Here is a 22,802-nt window from a genome sequence, read left to right on the forward strand (position 1 = left end):
CTATAAGGTTGCAAAAGAACTAATTATTTTGAACGAAAAAAGAGCACATGGATGGAATGATAATGAAAGAGAGATTACATGATCTATCAAGCTTGAGGTGATCAAGAATTCTTAGAACAATCCTCAGGAGCAAACTTCAACAGCTTCTGGTTAAGGTCATATATGAATAAGTAATTGGATTGGTGCACTGATCCAAGAATAGTACGAGCATCGTCGGCGATGAAGGCCAAACAAAAGAGATCGTTCCCCTGCTGATCAGCCTTCACCTTTATGAATAAGTCCTCTGGGTTGATCACAAGGTCAGCATTTTCAAAGTGAAATGTCAAAGTAGGCAGAGGTGGCAACGGCGTCATCCATTTGTAGCAAAGTTCAAAAGGGGGGCCAAGAGGCCTACCACCCCTAAAAAGGCGAGGAAAGCGCATGAAATACATCCCCAGAAACTGAACCACAGCATTAAAAGCAGGCCTGATGAGAACAGTAAATGAGCTACCATTGTCCATGAAGCAGCCGCCACTTGTGCCCTGATTTCGTACAGCAAACACATTTGGGTCTATGAGAAGCTGCTGTCCATGCACACTTATGCCCAACAGATTGACGTAGTAATATGGTATGTCTTTGAACAACACTAATTTGGTGACACGCAGACCACCTGGTGGTGTGGGGACGTCCTTACCAAATCTGAGATATGTTTGGATCTCTCTTCGGCGTGTTAGGCACATTGAGAATACTTTACCAGTTTGATAGGATTGTTGCAGTGGAAAGGAAATCGGAGCATATCCCAAACCCAATAGTCCTGCAACCTTGAACTCTTCCAGTCTTCCAAAACTGATTTTCCTGATGTCATAAGCACAACCAAACACTACGCCTGGAATCATCAGTGGCTGCCCACTGCTTGACAAAAAGTTGAAATTTTCAGCTGCGCATGCAAAGCAACCAGTTGTCATTTATTAGTTAGTTGCGATAATTTCGAGAATTAATACTAAAAAGATTAAGATATTCATGCCTGAAAGAATAGAATTGACAACGGTGCCGTCCATGTACTCATCGTGCTGGGAGCAGTAAGGACCGGTGCATTGGCCTGTCTTGCAAAACGGGTTTTGATTGCAACAGAGAGCAACATAAGATTTGGACTTGCTGTTAGGGAAAGGGGGTTCTTTGGTTTGAAAGCATTGGTTTCCAGGCTTGAGACAATCCTCGCACAGCACCCATGTGAGTATGCTTCCAGTGTCGGTGTACAAGTAGTATGTATTGAATGACCTTGCAGGGAAAGTTGCATCAAAAGTCCCAATCCCAACTTGTACAAGGTAAGAGCCGTAAGGGTAAAATTCGAGTTTCGGACGAATGTCAAGAGGGTTGATTATAGTTTGTGACACATTATTGTTGCCGAGGGATGCCAAGGTGTAATGATGGTGTTGAGCTCGGGCAATGGATCGGTCTATGAGTCTTTGGATTTCTTCTTCATAAGAAATATTGCCTGGATAGAGAGGTGATGCCGGCGAGTCCACATGGATGAGTTCCATGGTCAAGCCATTTGGTTTCCCTGCGGCATTAACGCAAACGCAAGCAAGGAAGAAGCCAAGTGATAGGATGCATTGCAATATTATTGCTGCCATTATCTGCCTCATAGCTACTTGTTGCAATTCCTCATAGTGGTTGCTGGTTTTTATAGTACGTACATGATATATATGGCCTTAGCTGGGGAATTAAATTTAGCCCAGTATGGTAATTGTAGCCTGCATTTCTGTATGAGCAGCTTATTTACCTTAAATTTTCCTATCAAAAATAAAATTAAAAATTAAAAAAATTACCCTATGAGCCGTTACCACATGAGCAAATTTACTAAAAAGGTTCGTCCTTTCATTTCTGTACTAAATTGATGCATATAAATAAATAAATGTCTTTGGAAAATGCATGTATGTGCAATCAAGGGCAGAGCTAGAATTGTAAAGTTAGGGGGTCCGGAAAATACTGAAGTATTCAATAGTTATATGTCTAGAGCTAAATATTTCTAATTTATTCATGTCTAATTTATTTTAGAGGAAATTTTAATTTCAATTATAAGTTGTTTAGTACTAATTCTATATGTTATATATAATATAATAGTAGAGAGATAATATATATATATTGGGGGTGTTGGGCCAGGCCTACTCCAGACTTAGAAGTGTCTCCGCCACTGTGTGCATTATTATGAGGGAAAGTACCAACCGTTCTGTCAACTGTTTCCTTATATTTGTTCAATGGAATTTATTTTTTTTTTTAAATGACAAATGGAATTTGTTTTTGTCCTCTACACTAATTAACAGCATTTGAATTTCAAGTTTGATCATAATCAGGTTCAGCTAATTAAATCCAAATCTTAGCCAATGCCAAATTGCTAATAGCTTATAATTGCTATTTGATCTCTTTTTACTTTGTTTTGTTGTGCATTGTGACTATAGTCTAAAATATCGATAATATCAATGAAATATCGAGGATATTATCATTTTTTCTGATCAATGATATTTGGGGTAGGTCCAGACGGTGAGTGAGGTGAGGTATATTGGGCAAGTACTAGCCCGACGTCAACGAGGAAAGAGAATAATTTCTGGTGGTGGGATTTGGGAGAGACTATAGAGAGAGGATTGAGGAGAGGGAGGACACAGGACAGAGATAATGGAACTTCTAACCCTAGTTTGGAAAAATAAAATAGAAAATTTGGGGTTTCACCCTCAAATTCATTTTTCCTAGTCCGCAACCCATCAAAATATGTTTCTTTGGCTAAAGTCAAGTGATTAGGATCCAACTAAGCTACTTACCTAATCAAAGTTTTAATATTTTTCAGATACCTAAATTATCCCTACTTACCGTTCATGTGATTTTTTTGGGGTTAAAATTGGGGCCGAGCCCCAAAAAGAAAAACTAAACAGAATTAGGACAAATCGCACAGGTTCTGGGCACCCTTAACAAATCATCCATTAGAAAGGATCCCACCCAAGTAGGCACATGATCAAAAGTATATAGACCCAAGTCCATGTTGTAACTCCATTTGGCAAGACAATTAGCCACCCCATTCGTCTCTCTGTAAATGTGACGCAAGACATAATAATCAAACCGTTCATGTGATATTTAAGGAGAGTTGTCTCCATATATTGTGTTGAGTTTATTTTCAGCATATTTTGTTTATGCAATTCAATTGCCATACATGTCTATCCATTTCATTAAATTTTTAAATTTCAAATGGTGATTAGCATAAAGTTGATTTGTTAGTAAGTTTTTATCTTCTTTTTTTGGCATTAAAATAGAAAAAAGTCATGTTTTTACCTATGCTTTTCATGTTTTATCTCCTAATATTTTAACGCAACTAATCTTTATTTTAACATTTGATTTATTGGTTACTTGATTTTTAAATTTTTTGAATAATAATGAGTGCTGCTAAACGAACCCTAAAATTAACTTAGTACAACCTATAATCTAAGTACGCCCTATTATTTAAATTAAAATATAAAATTAACTAAGCACACCCCATTTAATTATCAAAAATACCCATATACACTCTATCACACAACACCAAACCTAATGCCTCCTCTGCAGCTAGAGATGATTTTGTTGAAGATATTACAACCATTGTAAGTTGTTTTGGATTTGTTTTCCGATCTCTAGTTATTACTGGATGAATTTAAAATTAACCTACTACCCTTTGAAATTTCTACATAGGCAGCCAATGCTCAAACTGGTCGTCTAAATCTGTTCCGTAGGTCCCTATTTTTAATTACCCTTCCTTCTTCCTTTTTGTAGTTCCAGAACCAAATAATGATTATAAAAAAAGAAAAATGAAACCAAGAGAATGTTCTAAGTTTGAAGGACTCAACTTTCATCCAATAAATTATTTATTTATTTTTCCTCCTCGTATGAATCATCCATAACCCCTTAAAGAACCTATCGGAGTGGACTCCATGGAGCATCTACCACCAGTGACCAAGATTTGTATATCAAACAAACAACTTCATGGCATTCTCTTGCATTTGATTAGAGTTGAATATGGAATGGATGTACTTATTAAAATAATTGGTTTAACAATTCAATATATCCATTTTGGTCATTTTATATTAGGATAAATTAGTAATTTAATAAATAGTTTGGTAGTAGGGTGTACTCAGTTAATTTTAGAGTTCATTTAGCAGCACTCATAATAATTTACCTATTTCATGATATATATATTTTTTTTAAATCAACATATCTATTTGTTTCTTTTTCATGATTGATAATATATACCTATTAATTTTCTACTGTACCTATTATTTTATGGATAATAATATACCTATTATCTTTTATGAATAATAATTTACCTATCATTTTTGTGTGATACTTAATGTCAATTTAATGTCAATTTCCATACTTGAAACTATAGGTAAATGATTTTAGTAGTAGGTATATTAGTCTTTATTGTGCCTATCGATATTGTGTTATGATGTTGTGTGATTCATTTCTCGCAAAATTTTTACTGTGCCTATCAATACATTAGAGTTAGGTTGATTGTTTGTGGCGACAATGGTGGTGGGAGTAATTGGCCATGACAAGTTAGTTGTGGTGGTGGTGACATGGTGGCGAGTGGCAATGATAGTCATGACATGGTGGTGGTAGTGAATCATATCAAGCTTGAGGAGATTAAAACATTTTTAAAAATCTATAAGGTTGCAAAAGAACTAATTATTTTGAACGAAAAAAGAGCACATGGATGGAATGATAATGAAAGAGAGATTACATGATCTATCAAGCTTGAGGTGATCAAGAATTCTTAGAACAATCCTCAGGAGCAAACTTCAACAGCTTCTGGTTAAGGTCATATATGAATAAGTAATTGGATTGGTGCACTGATCCAAGAATAGTACGAGCATCGTCGGCGATGAAGGCCAAACATAAGAGATAGTTCCCCTGCTGAGCAGCATTCGACTTTATGAATAAGTCCTCTGGGTTGATCACAAGGTCAGCATTTTCAAAGTGAAATGTCAAAGTAGGCAGAGGTGGCAACGGCGTCATCCATTTGTAGCAAAATTCAAAAGGGGGGCCAAGAGGCCTACCACCCCTTAAAAAGCGAGGAAAGCGCATGAAATACATCCCCAGAAACTGAACCACAGCATTAAAAGCAGGCCTGATGAGAAAAGTAAATGAGCTACCATTGTCCATGAAGCAGCCGCCACTTGTGCCCTGATTTCGTACAGCAAACACATTTGGGTCTATGAGAAGCTGTTGTCCATGCACACTTATGCCCAACAGATTGACGTAGTAATATGGTATGTCTTTGAACAACACTAATTTGGTGACACGCAGACCACCTGGTGGTGTGGGGACGTCCTTACCAAATCTGAGATATGTTTGGATCTCTCTTCGGCGTGTTAGGCACATTGAGAATACTTTACCAGTTTGATAGGATTGTTGCAGTGGAAAGGAAATCGGAGCATATCCCAAACCCAATATTCCTGCAACCTTGAACTCTTCCAGCCTTCCAAAACTGATTTTCCTGGCGTCATAAGCACAACCAAACACTACGCCTGGAATCATCAGTGGCTGCCCACTGCTTGACAAAAAGTTGAAATCTTCAGCTGCGCATGCAAAGCAACCAGTTGTCATTTATTAGTTAGTTGCGATATTTTTCGAGAATTAATACTAAAAAGATTAAGATATTCATGCCTGAAAGAATAGAATTGACAACGGTGCCGCCCATGTACTCATCGTGCTGGGAGCAGTAAGGACCGGTGCATTGGCCTGTCTTGCAAAACGGGTTTTGATTGCAACAGAGAGCAACATAAGATTTGGACTTGCTGTTAGGGAAAGGGGGTTCTTTGGTTTGAAAGCATTTGTTTCCAGGCTTGAGACAATCCTCGCACAGCGCCCATGTGAGGGTGCTTCCAGTGTCGGTGTACAAGTAGTATGTATTGAATGACCTTGCCGGGAAAGGTGCATCAAAAGTCCCAATCCCAACTTGTACAAGGTAGGAGCCGTAAGGGTGAAATTCGAGTTTCGGACGAATGTCAAGAGGGTTGATTATAGTTTGTGACACATTATTGTTGCCGAGGGATGCTAAGGTGTAATGAAGGTGTTGAGCTCGGGCAATGGATCGATCTATGAGTCTTTGGATTTCTTCTTCATAAGAAATATTGCCCGGATAGAGAGGTGATGCCGGGGAGTCGACATGGATGAGTTCCATGGTCAAGCCATTTGATTTCCCTGCGGCATTAACGCAAACGCAAGCAAGGAAGAAGCCAAGTGATAGGATGCATTGCAATATTATTGCTGCCATTATCTGCCTCATAGCTAGTTGTTGCAATTCCTCATAGTGGTTGCTGGTTTTTATAGTACGTACATGATATATATGGCCTTAGCTGGGGAATTAAATTTAGCCCAGTATGGTAATATATTTGTTGTCTATATGATTAAACCCTTCCATGTATATATAATACTTTTCTATATGATCAGCTTATTTACCTTAAATTTCCCTATAAAAAATTAAATACAAAATAAAAACAATTTCCCTATGAGCCGTTACCACATAAGCAAATTTACTTAAAAAAGGTTCGTCCTTTCATTTCTGTACTAAATTGATGCGTATAAATAAATAAATGTATTTGGAAAATGCATGTATGTTCAATGGAAATTATTATTTTTTCAATGACAAATGGAATTTGTTTTTGTCCTCTACACTAATTAACAGCATTTGAATTTCAAGTTATATCATAAAACTTGCAAGTAATATTCATCTTCCTGCTCAAACAAAGTTGGTTTGCTATGTGTAGTGTAGACCCACCAACTTATGAAAGTCGCCTACATTTGCCTTTTCTCTTTGTCTTAAACAAACCAAACTATTGCAATTCTTAGAAGAGATTTTGATTGATAATATATTACTAAGGTTAGGTTTTGTTTGGGCAAAAACTAGTTTAAAACCGATCAGCCCAAGTCAACAGAAGGTCGAGCTCACGCTTGCTCCACCATGTGGCTCAATCCAAACCAATCTAGTTAAATTGCCAAGACTACTTATAAAGAAATATCCGATAACAAATTTCAACTCAAACTTGCTTGCTAAAACCAACAAGTGTAGTTCTAGCTAATTGGAGTATTTTCTCCACAAAAGAAATAATAAATAAAAAAACTTTGCATTTCATAACAAACTAAAAAGATGAGAAACAGAAAGATATACACTTTCTTCTATGCAATTTCAGTTTGTTCCAGGGCCACTGCATATGCACTAGGTTACAAAGAAAATCAAGAAAGACCAATCCATAAGCGAAAAGTGTAAGAAAAGTATATTTATACGCATACACACACACACATACATGCATATTTGAAAATTAACTTGACCACAGAAGAGAAGAATGAAGGAGATATCATATGAAGTATGCCCAATGCCCATAACTGAACACGCAAGGAGCCTAAACAAGTGTACAAGCATAGCATGCATGGCCGCTCACAAAAGTTGAAGCGAAAATAAATTGGTACAAAGCTAAGCTTGCCAGGTCCTAGAAAGAAAGGCATAATTAATCGATGATAATTGCTTCACATTTCTGCCTTTTCCATTTAAGTAGCATCGTTGTCTGGCAAGCACCGAGCGAGTGGTGCTCGCTGGTTCTTTCAACATCCAGTACGGAGCAGAGGATGACTAAGACTTCATTTATAACTGCAAATCTCAATGTGGCGGGCAATTTATTCACACGTAATTATGGTTACCCTTCAGTTACTAAGCTAATTAAGCTTTTGCAGAGTGTCTTAATCTTGTGGCTAATTGCTTGTAGTTGTCCTCATTGATTGTGATTACCTAGGGAAAGAAAAACATGTGTGAAAAGAAGAAGACAGACAGTCCAATTGCCAATTGCCAATTGGCAGGCAACCAAAAGCTTTATAAACACACACACACACACACACACTGCATATTCTGCGTACAATACTTGAAAATACATTTGCATAAAGCCCTTTAAACGTAACGGCCCTATCAGATATCCATTTTGCTCAACCTTTGCTTCACGTAACCTAATGGCTCAAGCTATTAGTTAGCTAGGCTAGGATAGGCTAGGATAGGCTAGGATAGGCTAGCAGCTCATTTTTCCCAATTCAAAATCAAAACTAGTGATATCAGCTTGAAGGGTTCGAGGAGGAAGCTCATTAATTCTTTGCCCACAAGACATCAAATATACAGTTTGTTCATAGCTAGCTCAACTCTGTTTCTTTCTTCTTCTTTTCTTTTTCTTTGGTCTTCTTCTCCCCTTCTGCTCTCCTATATAAAGGCACACAAAGCAACAATTAGAGCAAGCTCTTTGATTCTTTGGAGTGCCCTCAAATCCTCACACACTCCTTAGTTAAAAGAGCTTCACCCCCAAGAATGGCAGCCCCCGATGCTTTCCTCTTGGCCTCTGTTTTTGGCATTCTAGGTACCCTAGCTACTTAGTTCTTCTACCTCCTCTAACCAACCCCCTGTATTAATAATTAGGTTCCTTTTTCTTTTCAAATTTCACTTGGTTTTCAATTCTAAATTCTCTCTCGTCCTCTGTTTTTCATTTTCACAGGTAACATCGTGGCCTTCATGGTGTACCTAGCACCACTGTAATCTCTCTCTCTCTCTCTCTCTCTCTCTCTCTCTCTCTCATGCATCATCTGTAATTGGTACCTAACTTTTTTCATTGCCTTCAATTTTATTTTATAGGCCAACATTTTATAGAATTTTCAAGAAAAAATCTACAGAAGGGTTCCAATCCATACCTTATTCGGTGGCTCTGTTTAGCGCCATGCTGATGCTCTACTATGCCTTCCTCAAGACCAATGCTTTTATGCTCATCACCATCAACTCCGTTGGTTGTATCATCGAAACCAGTTTCCTTGTAATGTACATAATTTATGCACCAGCAAAAACCAGGGTACATACTTTCTAAATTTATAATGCTCTCTCTTCTCTCTACCTATAATATATTCATTTCTTGTTCATCTTTAATTTTTTATGGTTTTGCAGATTTACACAGCAAAGCTTCTTGTCCTGTTTAATGCGGGGGTTTATGGCGTGATCATATTGAGCACCTACCTAATTCCAAATCATTTTCTGCGGATTAAAGTTGTTGGGTGGATTAGTGTTGTGTTCTCTGTCTGTGTGTTTGCTGCTCCTCTGAGTATAATGGTAACAATATTGCTTATTTATTTCATGCCAAATCAAACACTATATTCTTGACAGATCTAAACACACAATTGATTAACCCCTGCTATAATTTTCAGAGGCTAGTTATTAGAACGAGGAGTGTGGAGTTCATGTCCTTCCCTTTGTCATTCTGCTTAACTCTCTGTGCTGTAATGTGGTTCTTCTATGGCCTTCTAGTGAGGGATTTGTTCATAGCGGTAAAACTTGCCATTATATATACATGCAGAAACACAATATATAATGCAATATAATTTGTCCAAGTTTTAAATATATCTGCCTTGTTTTCTTTCATGTTTAGGCACCAAACATCCTCGGTTTCGCATTCGGGTTAGCGCAGATGATTATGTATCTGATGTTCAAGAACTCAAAGAAATCTATATTACCAGAATTTAGCCTCAATCAGATACCAAATGTGGTTGCAGTAAATGACATTGTAGCAAGTGACAGTCAATTGAAAACAAAGGACACAAAGAAGAGTTCTGAAGCTGAGGAGAATCTGTCAACAGAAAGCATGACAAATGATAGCAGGGCCGGAGATGCAGCTGCTGCTGAACCAAATGAATCAATTGTGTGATCACCTAGACTAGACCAAATGAGCCAAGTGAATCAATTATGTGATTGCCTGAGGTTGGCAAAGGGGCACTATGGATATTGCCAATTAGCATAGGTTTTTATTAAATATATTTTTATTTTCTATAACCGATATTGGAGGGAATCGAACGGTAGACATCAAATTGACATGTAGCTGTTATTCTAGTTCTATTTCTCCATGATTGTCTTTTTCCCTTGCTCATACCTTATTTGGTTTATTCTTACATGTGGGGGCTTTCCTACCAGAATGAATGAATACTACATATAGAAACGAGAAAATCTAGTCTAATCACAATTGTAGCGAAACAAAAAGGAAAATCTAATCCAATCCAATGGATGCTTGCAAATTTATCTATGAAGTAGATAGACACGCATACCAAACATTATATTGCTTCCTAATACATGAATTCAATCACTTGCGACAATTACATTCTTCAAATTTGGAAGTTCCCTAACGAAAGATCATGCATTCGTTTATTAAGAGAAAAACTAAACTCGAACTATTATATCGCTTCATCATGCTAATTTTATGAATTTAACTCAAATGAAGTGCTTTTCTTTTATGACTAATTAACTTATTTTATCAATAAAGTGTACGAAGGATTTCAAAGATAGTATTTTTTTCAACGGTTAAAAAGAAAAATACCAATATATTAAGAGCTAATTGTTTTTCTTGTTACTATACTTTACTTTCTACTTATAATACATGACATATATTGCAAAAAATAATGTAAATATTTTTATTTTTATTCCCATTGATTTTTATTTTTGGTCAAATTTTTTATTCCCATGGATGCTGCACCACAGTTTGTCTGGACTCCATACTCCTGGAAAAAAAATGATTTAATTTAATTTTAACTGATTTATTTATTTACAATTTGTCATATTTGCTTTTGTTACATAAAGTAAAGGTACCCAATCTCTACGAGTACCGCCTTGCACAGTTGCAGTATAGCACGTTTACCAATCCTGCAAATTAGGGTTTCCAATTCCTTCGCTTTAGTGCCTAATCTTCCTCACCGTTTTGGCCGAATTTACCGTATTTCTGCATCAGTTTCTCAATATTTTCCCAATTCCTTTCCGTCATGAAGAATCGATACCCAAAAGACGAAGGAAACAGGGAGAAATTCAACGGCTCGACATCGATCAACAAAAAGAAGGATAGCATGAAGAAGAAGAAGAAGAAGAACATGAGGAGAATGGGTGGGCAAGGCCTTTCACTGGAGGCCTTCGCTAATGCCAAATCAAATAGCAGCAGCTACTTCAATCCTGCTTTGATAAGTATAAAGCCCCCTCCTTTAATTGCATTTTCATTATACTTTGTTAAATATTTGCTCTTACTTGGGTTTTAGTTTTTCTCTGTTTCTATTTCAGTGTTTTCCTATTTATATGATCATCTTTTACTTTTTTCTTGCTGGGAAGGATCTATATACATGAAACTTATGGCCACTCCCTTGTAGCATATTTATAATGATTCTAACAAACAGGTTTGGTTGTGTTTTCTGTCAGAGAAGCAAAAGGAGTTTTACAAGAATTCCAAGTATGTGAACAAGTATAAGAAGTCACTAAAGCAACAGCAGAGCAATCTTCCATTGTCTATAAGACCCCTTGAGGTTTGATTTTTAGCAATGTTTTATTGCCTCTTCTTTAGAAACAGATTGAGACAAGATTAGCATTGTTTGTAAATAATATAAGAAACCAATTGAAATCCTTTTTGTGAAACACAATCTTGAAATTTTATTTCATTTATCTTTTCGGTGGCTGGTACAGGAAGAGAATGAATTTGAACACGGTGATAAGGAGGAGAATGGAACTGAAAATGGTGTAAGAAGCATAATGAAACTGAAGATGGTAGTAAGAAGGAGAACGAAACCGAAGATGGTGGTAAGAGGAGTAAGAATAACAAGAAGAAAAAGAGGTATGGTGCTCGTAATTTAATAGAAGTGTATGAGAAGAAGCATGAAGAGGAAGAGAAGGCAAGAAGGGAGAGGGATGCGATTATTCAGGCAAAGAAGGAAGAACGAGAGAAGGCCGAAGCCCGGAGGAAGTCTGTGAGGGGGAAGATGCTTAAGAAAACACATAAAGGTCAGCCTGTTATGAAGTACAGAATTGAACATCTTTTGGAGACTCTTCAAGGTTCTGCAAAGCAAACATAGTTTGTGAAAATTTCGAAATGTTTGAATTTTGGATAATTGTAATGTTGCTGATTGAATTACTCAACTAACCTTGATAAGGGCAATTCCAGTTCCTCAAGCAAATGTAAAACCATTTTGATATCGTTAAGGTGCCAAATATGTTCTATCTACAGATTATTGTTCTGGTAGTTCTTTTCAACATTTGCTATGACCATTTAAATGCTTATTGATTTCAATTATTTTGCCAAGCATAACTCTCTTTTGGGAGAGGATTAAAAGTTTCGAAAACTCATGCCTCAAAGTTGAAAAAAAAAAACCTTCTGTATTACTGAAGGACAAACATAGGCTACGTTATTATCAGTTAACACCATGGTTCTAAACAAAAACGCATATAAACACTCATCTAGCCGATACAATTTGACCGAACCAGCCATACACCGAGCAAAATGCCGGCCCAGGCATATAATCACAAACACAGAAGCACACGGGTGAAAGAATTATTTATCAGCCAAAAGGGTGAAAGAAAGAATGACAAAAGCCAGAAACTTGCGCCTGTATTTGAAACTCTTTCAAGTCGAGTCTTCTGGGAAAGTTAAAGTATGTCTTAGAAACCAAGAATTTAGCATCCAACACTATAAGGCTTGCTCCCGGAGCTTCTTCAGAGTCCAAGTATTTTGGGGTCTTAAAAGTCCAAGTTTGGTTCCATATCCATGCCGATTTCCTAAACTAAGTCTAGACCATTTCTTTACTGGCCCTTGGCATTGTCAGGAACCCATATTCTGCCCCCACAGAAATCTGCTAAAAAGGTTTTTTTCGCTTTTTCTTAGTAGTCGATTATATGATATGATGAAGTTGGATTAGCAGAATATGATATTTGAAACTAAGATCTTAATCCTTGATTATGTTTTCATCTTTGTTTAGTTTTGGTGGGTTGTTGGGGGACTGATAATTAAGTTTCATCCTCATTTTTGTTTAGTGTACTAGCCATCCCCACCTGCATTTATGTTTGTTGGGCAACAAGGATCTGAATTGTACAATGCAGGTTCACTTATTTGGTACAAACTTTAACTGTGAGAGAGAGAGAGAGAGAGAGAGAGAGAGAGAGAGAGAGCGAGCTGGGGCCAAGGCAGGACACACTGAAGGATTGCACAACTTTAACTCTCTTTATAATGATACATACAGTACGAGTCAGTGAGTGAGTTTACTTTGATATATCATGATGATATAGGTGAGGTTGGGGGGTGAAACAGTAAAATCAGAGTGAGTGAGTGACGAAATCAGCAAAAGAATTGTGGTAAGGAAGGAGGAGGAGGAGAGGAGGAGAGAATAAAAATGATGATGATCATCAATACCCTCAAACGTGTGGCCATCATCAACCAATAAAGTGTCTGCAAATTTGATTGCCCCACATTCCACACCACACTCAATTCTCATCTCATCTCAGCTCTGCTCAGTCATTCACCAACTCTTTTTCTTTTCTTTTTTTTCTTTTCTTTTTGGAGTCAGTTTTTCAGTATGTGGTGGGGCGGGGGGGTGTCTGTGTTAAGTTGTTTTCAATCTCTGTCCTTGTTATCTTTTTTTGCGTTCTCTCTCTCTCTCTCTCTCTCTCTCTCTGTGTTTGGGTTGTCTTATTATATTATCTCATATTTTCTTTAATTTAATTAATTACTGTGGAAATCTATATGATATTCAAATGGCTTAAATAAGGAGTGTTCTTGGGTTGCTTGCTCTTGCTGGGTCATCAGGTGGTGGTGTGGGCTAGAAAAGAGAGCGTGAATGAAGCAAAAAGTTATGGACACCCTCCAATGTCACCGAATCTATCACGTGGCTCAAAAGTCGAGGTGTCTCTCTCTCTCTCTCTCTCTCTCTCTCCCTACCCAATAACATTAAAAGCTTGCCAACTCAGCATACATACATTTACCAAAGGAGCTTGCTTTTTCTACCCAACTGCCTTTTTTACCTTTCTTTTTTCTACCCTTCAATTATTTTCTCTCTTTTGGGTTGCTGAAATGTAAAGATGTAAAAACCTATGAGTGAAATGTCATTTCTCTCTCATATTATTTACCTACCCCATGGTATGGTTGTTTGGAGATCTCACAACAATGATTACTCAAAATGTCAATAATTATCTTAGTGTAGTGTAACATGTAATGTAAGAAAATTGTTGGCAGAACAATCGGCACCTTCTTGCAGTTGCAAGAAGAACGTATGAAGAGGTCCTCAAACTCAAAGAGAGCTTTCAACAACATTTCCTTCATACATTTCAGCAGCGATCCGATCCAATCCACCAATCTAATCCATCTTTCACAAAATCAACTAAATCTACATGATAGAATGCTTCAAGATTATAGCTTACAAGTGATAAATATTAAAATTTGAAGCTTTATTTGCTGAGATCGAAGGTTAACAATGATACAAATGGGTCCACATGGCAATTACTTCCTGTTGAAAAAAAGAGGCCACATAAATGCATAAACATGCAAAAGTCTGCAGCTGGTATACATGGTGGTGGCTATGCCGAATAAAATTAACAACTCTGTTCAATACATATAACAACAACAACAACAACAACAACAGGAGCTTAAATCTCTTTATTAGTCTAACTGGTATCCCATAGCTCAGCCAATGGTAAAATGAATGGCAATCGAGCTCTTGAGCCTCTGTATACCTCCCTACCCCGCTTCCACTCCAATCAGAGCTGCATCTATATTAAGCTACCGATGAATTTAAATGCGAAACAATTGAGTACCATATATTAAGCATGTACCTGCTATGCCCCCCACATGCAAGACATATCAAGGGTTTGAATCCGTGGGTGTCTCAGCGCAAGTGTCAAGTAACCCCCAAGTGTCAAGTAACCCTCACTGCAGAATCTTCATCCATGGTCCAAACAAACCCAGGCATGTCAAACCTTGGCCCCGCGATGGACCTATAAATGTAGAGCTTCTCAACAGGACAGCTCTCCGGCCTGGACTCCGGGTGTCCCCTCTCATCTATAACTTCAACATTAAGCCTCGGCAACTTCTGACCTAGCAGCTTACATGCTCCATAACTCACTGAGCAAGAAGACATCCAAAGGGATCGCATTGTCTCCAGCTTTGCAGCATTGGCCAAAAGAGCCTTATCACCAAAAGGACAGTCCCTAATCTCCAGTTTCCGTAGATTCTCACACCCAGACAATACATGATGAAGCCCCAAGTCACTATCTCCAGCAAAGGCTAGAGAAAGCATCTCCAACTTTTTTCCATGTGTTCCAATATACTCAAACGCACGATCAGTTAGTAGACCAGAGACAGACAACCGCCGGAGATCCTTGCAGTGCTCAACAATGGCCCCAAAACCCACGTCAAGTGGCTCAAGGGTAAGGTAGTCTGGAGTTCGGGGCTCAATTATACAAAGACGAAAACATGTAAAGTTAGGTTGATTCCTTGCAATGGTGATTAGTGCATCATTAGACATTTGCCGGCAGAAGTACAGAACTGACTGGAGCTTTGGACAGCCCTCAGAAACAGATATGAGGCCCTGCTCTGTCAACGACACATTTGGTTCCACTACAAACGGATCTGATGGAAACACCCTTAATTCTCGTAGATCTTTGCAAGATACTGCCAGGGCATCAAGGCCAACATCTTCAATGTAATCCAATACCTGCAGTCATATCCTTAATTAGCTACAAAATGGAATTACCAATTGGAACTTATTTGCATCTGTAAGCATCTGACCCTTGGACCTAAGGAGGATTAAAATTGAATTAAAGGCATATGAGGTTGAAAACATCAAAATAAGATGGGACATACCCAAAGGCGCTGCAGATTTGGACATTGGCTAACAAGCTTTATAAGATCGGGGCTTGGAATAATGGCATAACTCAAATTTAGTGATGTCAGCCCAGGGCAGATAGAATAAATAGCTGGAAGATATGCTGGGACCACATCCCAAAACCCAGATAGGCTCTTGAGTTCCTTGCATCCCGAGAGTGAACCTGCTAGGTTTGAGAAGAGATCAGGCCGCAACTCAGCCGAGCAGGCCCCTGTGCCTAACTCAACCAGCTGAGGTGCCCGGTGAAGTAGATTGGCTAGCCTGTCAAGAGGCACAGTGCGATTGAGCCGGAGACTCTTCAGATTGGGACACCTACCCACCAGGCGCTCCAGAGAAGAGAAACTAAACTCAGACCCTAAGCAGGCAATGTTAAGGGAAACAAGTGATGTGTACGTATCAGGAAAATGGCTGAGCCAATGCCCACTCAGGTCCTCCACATCGCTCTCATGCAAGTCCAGCTCCCGCAGATTCCTGCATCAACAAGGTGAAAGGGTGCACTGATAAGGACAACGCATAGACATTTCACAATCTGAGCAAAAAAAGAAGAGTTTTACTAAATAAAGCAATGGGATAAAACAAAACAAAACCATGAAAACTAGATTCCTGATTAAAATTACCAGCTCATCACCATCAGTAACCGACAGTGACTAGACTATTATCTTGGTTCAACTTTTCTACAAACCTAAGTTCACAAGAAATGTAAGTCATGTATTTTTCACTAGTTTCATGTTCCCACTGAACCATTATCGCACAAAAGTTCACATTTCTTTCCAATTCCAGCATTCTCAAGTGAAAACAACATATCTCCCAAAAGCAACAGCTAAAAAACAAGAAATCAGGTCAAAAGAATCTTTTGAGTAGCAAAGAAGAAAAGAATCTAGTGGAGAGAACCAAAACACATCCGCACCGTCCGAAGAGTTAGAATACAAAATTTGAAAAGAACCTCACAATACAATAGTCCATAACAAGCAAAGTAGCCTTTAAAAAAAAGAGAAACCCAAGTGCTCTTAACTACAATTTGAACATTAACCGTTCACACAACAAGATGTCCCAGTCAGATCTACAAGAAATAAAAGCAGAAAATAAGGAAGCCAGACCAAGTAGCAGGAGCTCCATTCGTTTCCAATCACTAATAATTTTAATATATAAATATATACAGAACTAAGTACGGTAATGAACTGGGATAACCCAAAAATGGGAAGTATCTAAGATAGCTATGCGAGACAAACAAAAATGTACGGTAACTTCTGCACGCTGCCATCAAAGGCAACAATGTGCAGCGGAAAACAAACCAAATCAAATGTCTTTACACATTCACTCATATTAACCACTTAACAGCACAACCACCAACAAGTAGAACCCAGAGCAAATATCTTAAATACAAAGTCTTGGTTGAAATGTAGGAAAAAGCCATGAAATTGTAAGATTTGTAAATCGTGGGTATTTTACTATTTGAGGCCTGGCCAAAAATGGAAACTTAAACTCAAGCAACCCCAGCTTAAGTGCTCAAGCAGTAAAATCCGGGTGAAGAAAGTTCACTAATTTACCTAACAAACCGAAAGATCCAAACTTTAATGCTTTTCTTTCTCTTACTTCTTCCTAGCAACCAAAAAGAACCACCAAAGAGTTCAAAAACAAACAAACATATAAATCGAACCCAAAATTGACTGCCAGAGTAAAACAGAACAAGCAAAGCTGAAGCACCCATATCACAACCAAACCAAACCAAACACAGTGCAAAGCAAATGCACAGAAAGAGAGAGAGAAACCTGCAATTGGCAGCAATGGCGGCAAGGCCATCAGTGCTGAAGCCCTCGCAAGACGAAAGCACAAGGAGCTTGAAATTCTTGAAAGACTTGGCAATCAGCTCCAGGGTCTCATCGGTGACAACCATCCTCTTGAGCTTGATCTCCTCAAGCCAAGGGTAGGCATCAGCCATGGCGGCGATCCAGGGGTGGACATAGCCACCCCAGCCTTCAGGGACCAGATTAAAGTCGGCGAAGTGAGGCTTCCCTTTGAGCTCGATGGATCTAATGTCTGGGAACCGTCTGATCATCATCCTAGGGCTCACGGCGTAGCAGTTCCCGATGAATATTCTCCTCCTGCACCATCGCTCGATCTCGTACCACGACTTGCACACCATCGAGATCGAGTTCCGGTCCGAGTCCGACTGTATGAACGAGAACACGTGTTCTAGCACCTCCTCTGGGAACGAGTTCGCCATTTTCAGCATTCCCACAGCTCAAACTGGAAAATTACTAAAATGACGTCGTTCTGGGAGTGCTTCGGATTTGAAGCAGCTATAAAAATAGCGAAAGAGATAAAGAGAGACAAAATAGATAGGTATACTGAGTTTGTGTGTCGTTTAGATTAGATCTGAGACTCCATTAACGAGCTTATTCGTTGCAGACTTGCAGAAGAGAGAGAGAGAGAGAGAGAGAGAGAGAAGTGAGAAAGAGAAAGAGAAAGAGGATAAGGTTTTTATGTTGAGCTGGGTGAGGTTAGAGTTTAACCAGGGTTAAATCGCATGGTGGGCTTCTGTGCGACTGATGCTGAGTCACCCTACGATGGCGACACGTGTCAAGTGGAGGGTGAGAGCCGTTGGATTGCGCGGTGGCAGTGGGGTGGTCTTATCCGCTGGGCGACCAAGGGCAGCCGCAGAAAACGGGTGTACGTAAGGGGGTGGAGCCGGGTGTATATCAAAGCGACGAGAGTTTGGAGCATCTCGTTGTGTCGCGATATTATCGGGAGAAATTGAGGAGGACGAGAAGGAATGGGTTGAGGTAAAGTGTTGTCATGTGTACCGGAATGGGTAGTGTAAGGGGAATCTCATGATTCGCATTGCACGGCTGGATCTGTGGGAGAGTAATATTGTGGGGACCACGTTTAATGGGGGAAGCGGAGTAAATAAAAGATTAAAATAATAAGGAATGATTTGATGTGAAGTCCCCTGGTTATTATGACATCATGGCCGTCCAATCATGTGTGACTGTTTGATTCTAACAACGCCACGCATCAGTATATATTTTGTTTTTGGACAAAACTAGAGTTACCAATTTACAATGATCCAGTGCGGTAATGTACGCCTATCAATAAGAAAGATCACATAGGGTAGGCAGAAATTTGAGTCTATATTCCAAAATTGTGAGGATAAGTACACTGGTTCGTTTGGGGGTGATTATGGGAGGTCCAAAATCACTAATACGGAGAAGTATTTTTCACGTAGTTTTCTATATAATCATTTTAAATTATTTTAATAGATTCTTTATAAAATCACTTAAAACTACTTAAAGTAATTTTTCATATAAATGATTATTAGGCTATTCATAATCACTCTCAAACAAGCCTACTTTTTTAGCTAAATAATAATGGACCGTTAATGACCAGCATAATTAATGAATTCAGATATATACATAAATTAAGTGTTTTTATCCCAAATATATTAATATACGTAGACATGAAGTTGTCATGGGCCTTGGCCCTCCATGTTGGTCCTCATCATCTAACGTCTATTATGAAATAATTGACAACATTTAGAAAGATTTAACTTCGTCGCTACAAGTACATATATATATATGTATTTTTTTACGAATAATACACATATTATTTACATATTTTATCTTACACATAAATATTATTTATGTGGTAGACTTGTTTCTTATTATACTAGCCATATGGTAACCAAACAATTTGATCGAAAATAAATGCATCCTTATATTGCAAAATCGTCAAAATGAAATGTAAAAAGAGAAAAAGTAAAAATTGGATAAACTGCTAAAAAAGTGAAATTGAACAATGATATAATAATATTGGTAATTATAGCCTCACTTATTATCCAATTGAAAGGTCATGATGGGCAGAGAAATAGTTCAAATGTACTACAAACACTGCACGTTGCATCTTAATCAGACCATACGATGTGGCTTTTTTACAGTGTACGGCGAGATGGTAATTTACACATGGACCCATGAAAGCTCATGCAGGTAATTAAATTTTGGTACCATAAACGGTAAAAAAGCACAGTTTCACCGAGGGCCGCGTGCGTACATTTTTACATGGGGCCATCACAAAAATTTATAAAATTGAGAGTACGAACTTGCCCTCTTTAGATCACACCCAACGGCCTTCGCTCCACACAAATGAGGGGTACTATTGCCAGTTTGAAAAGGACATGGTATTATTGGGATCCACTGCCTTACTATGGACTCGATAGACCTGTCCCTTTTCATGTCGAGTTAAAATCAACGGCCCAGATTTAGTGCTTGAGATGCGAATATCTCAACCGTTGGTTAGAGCTTGTCTCTACTGGATTTCGATATTTTATATATGATAAAAACAGCAAAAAGCGTTTTGGGAAGAAAAAAAAAAAAAAAAAAGATATTGAAATATCGCTCAGAAACTTAAGTCTTAATCAGTTAATTAAATTTTTTAATGGAATAATTAAATGGTGAGCTGAGTTGGCCTGCACGTAAAGTTGATTGTTTATTGGTGAAAAATCGTGATTAAGATATAAAAAATAATTGATTAATTAAAAATGAGAGGATTTAATAATTAACCCCACGCACGGTTCTCCGGGAATCTCTCTTCTTCTCGAGTGGAATGGCTTGGACTTGCTGTGTCTGTGTGTATAATTTTTGCAGGAAGACCGCCCACCTATTCATTTCAAAATGTTTTCTCTAAGACGAATTCTAGGAGTTAAAAAATATGCAAAAAATAAAAAATAAAATCATATTCTTCACAACCTTCAATGTCGATGATTAGAGAAAACATTTAATACAAAAATAGTACTATGATATGGGCAAACCGAAGTTGTGACAGCTCAACGAAATGCATGCTGGCACATAAAATTATACATTAGTCATTATTTATTTATTTATTTATATTTTAAGGTATTGTTTTCTTATATGATCATCTCATGAGTTACGTTGTCACGCACACTATCAATATATCATGAGAATTTGAACACGAGATCACTAGTCTATTCGAAAATAAGATGCGTAAAGAGCATCGAAATAAGGAGGAGTCAATTGCAACAAGAACCCAAGGGACATGATTTCAATTGTGGAGATCCAATCCAATTGGGGTCTAAATTAATTGAAAATCACCTCACTTTAGTGTAATTGAAAGCCATGAATGATGCCTACGACTTCTTTGCCCATCAAGTGATTCCTATCATAGATAACACCCGGCACGTGATGGGAACCTGAGTTCGATTTGTTAATTGACGTTGTTGATTCATATTGGCAATCTTATTAGTGGAAGAGTCTTTATCTTATCATTAAGCAAAGCTCTCTCTCTCTCTCTCTCTCTCTCTCTCTCTCTCTCTCTCTCTCTCTCATGTGCAATTACTTCCAAAGTGCGGAACAGTATGCCTTTATATGATAATGATGTGCATGTAGCTGAAAACCTATGCTTGTAGCTAGAGCGGTGGCTGGCCTTAGGCCTATATACTGTGGGCATCAGATAGACGAAATGTGGCAAACTATTGTTGACCACAGCTTTAAAAAATTAAAAATTAACATAAAGGTGGATAAGATGGGTACACAACTCTCTCATGTATTAGATGGCTCCCACTTAATCAGGAGAATCCACATAAAAACTATGCACATATATATAGTTTGCTTACTATACATCATTTTATGAAGAGTTTTTTTTTGTGGGACAAACGGTAGAGGCTAATTACAACTAACTAGTTACAAACTTATCATAAATATATTTTATTTTCGTCATTCATGTAAGTTGAATTTAAAACCTCATTGTGTAGATAAATATCACAAAATCAAAAGCTAATTAACGATTAGTGAAACTACTTTATGTATTCCGAATTAGTTGGAAGTGTGTATATATACCCAGTTTGAAAGCAATTCATAAACTCCGCTATTTAGGGTAGTTTCTATAATGAAAGTATGGAATGATGAGCTTATTTAAGGGGTTCAATCCCACTGTCAAACTATTTAAAATACTTAAGTTCATTAATTTCCTCATATTTATTGATGATGGGATTAAACTTCTTAAATAACCTTCTCATTCTAAACTCTTCGTTATAGCATTTCCGACTATTGCGTGATTTATGAAGGAACAAGTTACGTGCAGTGTGTGACCCCACCCTAACCTTATGGTGGTAGTATTTACCCATATTTGTAAGGTAACCCATAAAGCAAAGCAAAACAGTAAGCAGTCGAAGCCCAAAAGCCCAACAATCGTAGGGGTCCCTACGAAACAAGAGCTGGCCGGATCAATACTAGAGGGTGGCCAAAGTCTGCCTGCCCTAGTGCCGGCCTGCACTGTCCAATCAAAAACTCGAGTGACAGACACAACCTTTTCCTCTCTCTCTCTCTCTCTCTCACTTGACGTGAGCTTTTTATCTTTGTACCATCTGTGGTTTTGACGCAAGAAACAACTCATCAAGGAAGCTGGCTTTAGAGTCTTTGTTGAGACAATCCCTGGCTTATCAGTTGTATACTATGCTATCTAATCTCTCACCGACGAAAGGCCTTTTCCCTGCTTTCCTTTTTAGGTGTACAAGTACTTACGTGGCCTTATCGGATTGGCTGATCGTTATCTTTAATCTAAATGGTTGAGTTGACTGCCTTTATCATTATCGTTATCATTTTCCTAAGGGAAACGTGGTATTCCACAGTTACGTATTATGGGGGCAGTAGGCTTTTGAAAAAAAAGGAAAGATAAATAAATTGGAATTTAACCTAATTTTTCGGAATTATCATGCGCGTTGACAGATGGCGCGGTGGGTATAATTTTACCTAATTTCGTTGATATAAGCAGACACACGATTAAAATGTGGGTTCGGGATTTGTTGAAGAAAAGAATAATAGTAACTAATCATCAACTGCCATCCTTACAAAATAAAAAATAAATAAATAATGTAAGCCGTCGTTTTCCGCTGGGTTAAGACAAAATTTGTGTTCCTAGTAGGAGTAGCATGTCACCAACTGGACTTGACCAACAGATGGTATGGAGATTCTAACAACAATCACTTAAGTAAAACATTATCGAGTGATTAATGGATACGTACATGAATTCTTCACGCAAATTACATACAATTGACTGACTGTAACGCATCTCTAAAGCTCGTTTACGTACAATAG

General features: G+C 38.1%; 5 protein-coding genes across 5 annotated transcripts; 2 read left to right on the plus strand and 3 right to left on the minus strand.

Annotated features, from left to right (window-relative positions):
- Window positions 1–101: 101 nt before the first annotated feature.
- Window positions 102–1,613, minus strand: LOC103333949 (putative aspartic protease At2g35615). The gene is made up of 2 exons (XM_008236859.2): window positions 1,004–1,613; window positions 102–916 (listed from the first exon to the last, which is right to left on the minus strand). Exons 1-2 carry the CDS (start codon window positions 1,611–1,613, stop codon window positions 102–104), a joined length of 1,425 nt encoding a protein of 474 aa, XP_008235081.1.
- A 3,151-nt stretch (window positions 1,614–4,764) lies between these two features.
- Window positions 4,765–6,277, minus strand: LOC103333948 (aspartic proteinase nepenthesin-1-like). Its single transcript, XM_008236858.1, has 2 exons — window positions 5,668–6,277; window positions 4,765–5,579 (listed from the first exon to the last, which is right to left on the minus strand). Exons 1-2 carry the CDS (start codon window positions 6,275–6,277, stop codon window positions 4,765–4,767), a joined length of 1,425 nt encoding a protein of 474 aa, XP_008235080.1.
- A 1,804-nt stretch (window positions 6,278–8,081) lies between these two features.
- Window positions 8,082–9,912, plus strand: LOC103333947 (bidirectional sugar transporter SWEET9-like). The gene is made up of 6 exons (XM_008236857.2): window positions 8,082–8,396; window positions 8,532–8,568; window positions 8,669–8,879; window positions 8,972–9,133; window positions 9,229–9,348; window positions 9,450–9,912. The coding sequence occupies exons 1-6, from the start codon at window positions 8,348–8,350 to the stop codon at window positions 9,723–9,725; spliced, it is 855 nt and encodes a 284-aa protein (XP_008235079.2). The 5' UTR covers window positions 8,082–8,347; the 3' UTR covers window positions 9,726–9,912.
- Window positions 9,913–10,663: 751 nt separating this feature from the next.
- LOC103333865 (rRNA-processing protein) lies at window positions 10,664–12,065 on the plus strand. Its single transcript, XM_008236774.3, is given in 4 exon segments — window positions 10,664–11,023; window positions 11,252–11,355; window positions 11,513–11,564; window positions 11,567–12,065. Coding segments are annotated over 4 exon segments (684 nt in total). The 5' UTR covers window positions 10,664–10,827; the 3' UTR covers window positions 11,899–12,065.
- Window positions 12,066–14,241: 2,176 nt separating this feature from the next.
- On the minus strand, window positions 14,242–18,152 carry GRH1 (GRR1-like protein 1). Its single transcript, XM_008236773.3, has 3 exons — window positions 17,466–18,152; window positions 15,675–16,167; window positions 14,242–15,525 (listed from the first exon to the last, which is right to left on the minus strand). The coding sequence occupies exons 1-3, from the start codon at window positions 17,927–17,929 to the stop codon at window positions 14,728–14,730; spliced, it is 1,755 nt and encodes a 584-aa protein (XP_008234995.1). The 5' UTR covers window positions 17,930–18,152; the 3' UTR covers window positions 14,242–14,727.
- Between the last annotated feature and the right edge of the window lie 4,650 nt (window positions 18,153–22,802).

Source organism: Prunus mume, linkage group LG6, assembly GCF_029339155.1.
Source record: "Prunus mume cultivar Tortuosa linkage group LG6, ASM2933915v1, whole genome shotgun sequence".
Taxonomy (NCBI): domain Eukaryota; kingdom Viridiplantae; phylum Streptophyta; class Magnoliopsida; order Rosales; family Rosaceae; genus Prunus; species Prunus mume.

Bases quoted from the DNA above. Each gene is read 5' to 3' on its own strand.
- LOC103333949 (XM_008236859.2), bottom strand. From the start codon at position 1,613: ATGGCAGCAATAATATTGCAATGCATCCTATCACTTGGCTTCTTCCTT. The intron at 917-1,003 runs GCATGAATATCT...TTGCATGCGCAG, and splicing joins TGTCAATTCTATTCTTTCAG to CTGAAAATTTCAACTTTTTG.
- LOC103333948 (XM_008236858.1), bottom strand. From the start codon at position 6,277: ATGGCAGCAATAATATTGCAATGCATCCTATCACTTGGCTTCTTCCTT. The intron at 5,580-5,667 runs GCATGAATATCT...TTGCATGCGCAG, and splicing joins TGTCAATTCTATTCTTTCAG to CTGAAGATTTCAACTTTTTG.
- LOC103333947 (XM_008236857.2), top strand. From the start codon at position 8,348: ATGGCAGCCCCCGATGCTTTCCTCTTGGCCTCTGTTTTTGGCATTCTA. The intron at 8,397-8,531 runs GTACCCTAGCTA...TCATTTTCACAG, and splicing joins CTCTGTTTTTGGCATTCTAG to GTAACATCGTGGCCTTCATG. The intron at 8,569-8,668 runs GTAATCTCTCTC...TTTATTTTATAG, and splicing joins ATGGTGTACCTAGCACCACT to GCCAACATTTTATAGAATTT.
- GRH1 (XM_008236773.3), bottom strand. From the start codon at position 17,929: ATGCTGAAAATGGCGAACTCGTTCCCAGAGGAGGTGCTAGAACACGTG. The intron at 16,168-17,465 runs GTTTCTCTCTCT...TTGTTGATGCAG, and splicing joins GCCATTGCTGCCAATTGCAG to GAATCTGCGGGAGCTGGACT. The intron at 15,526-15,674 runs GTATGTCCCATC...ATATGACTGCAG, and splicing joins CAAATCTGCAGCGCCTTTGG to GTATTGGATTACATTGAAGA.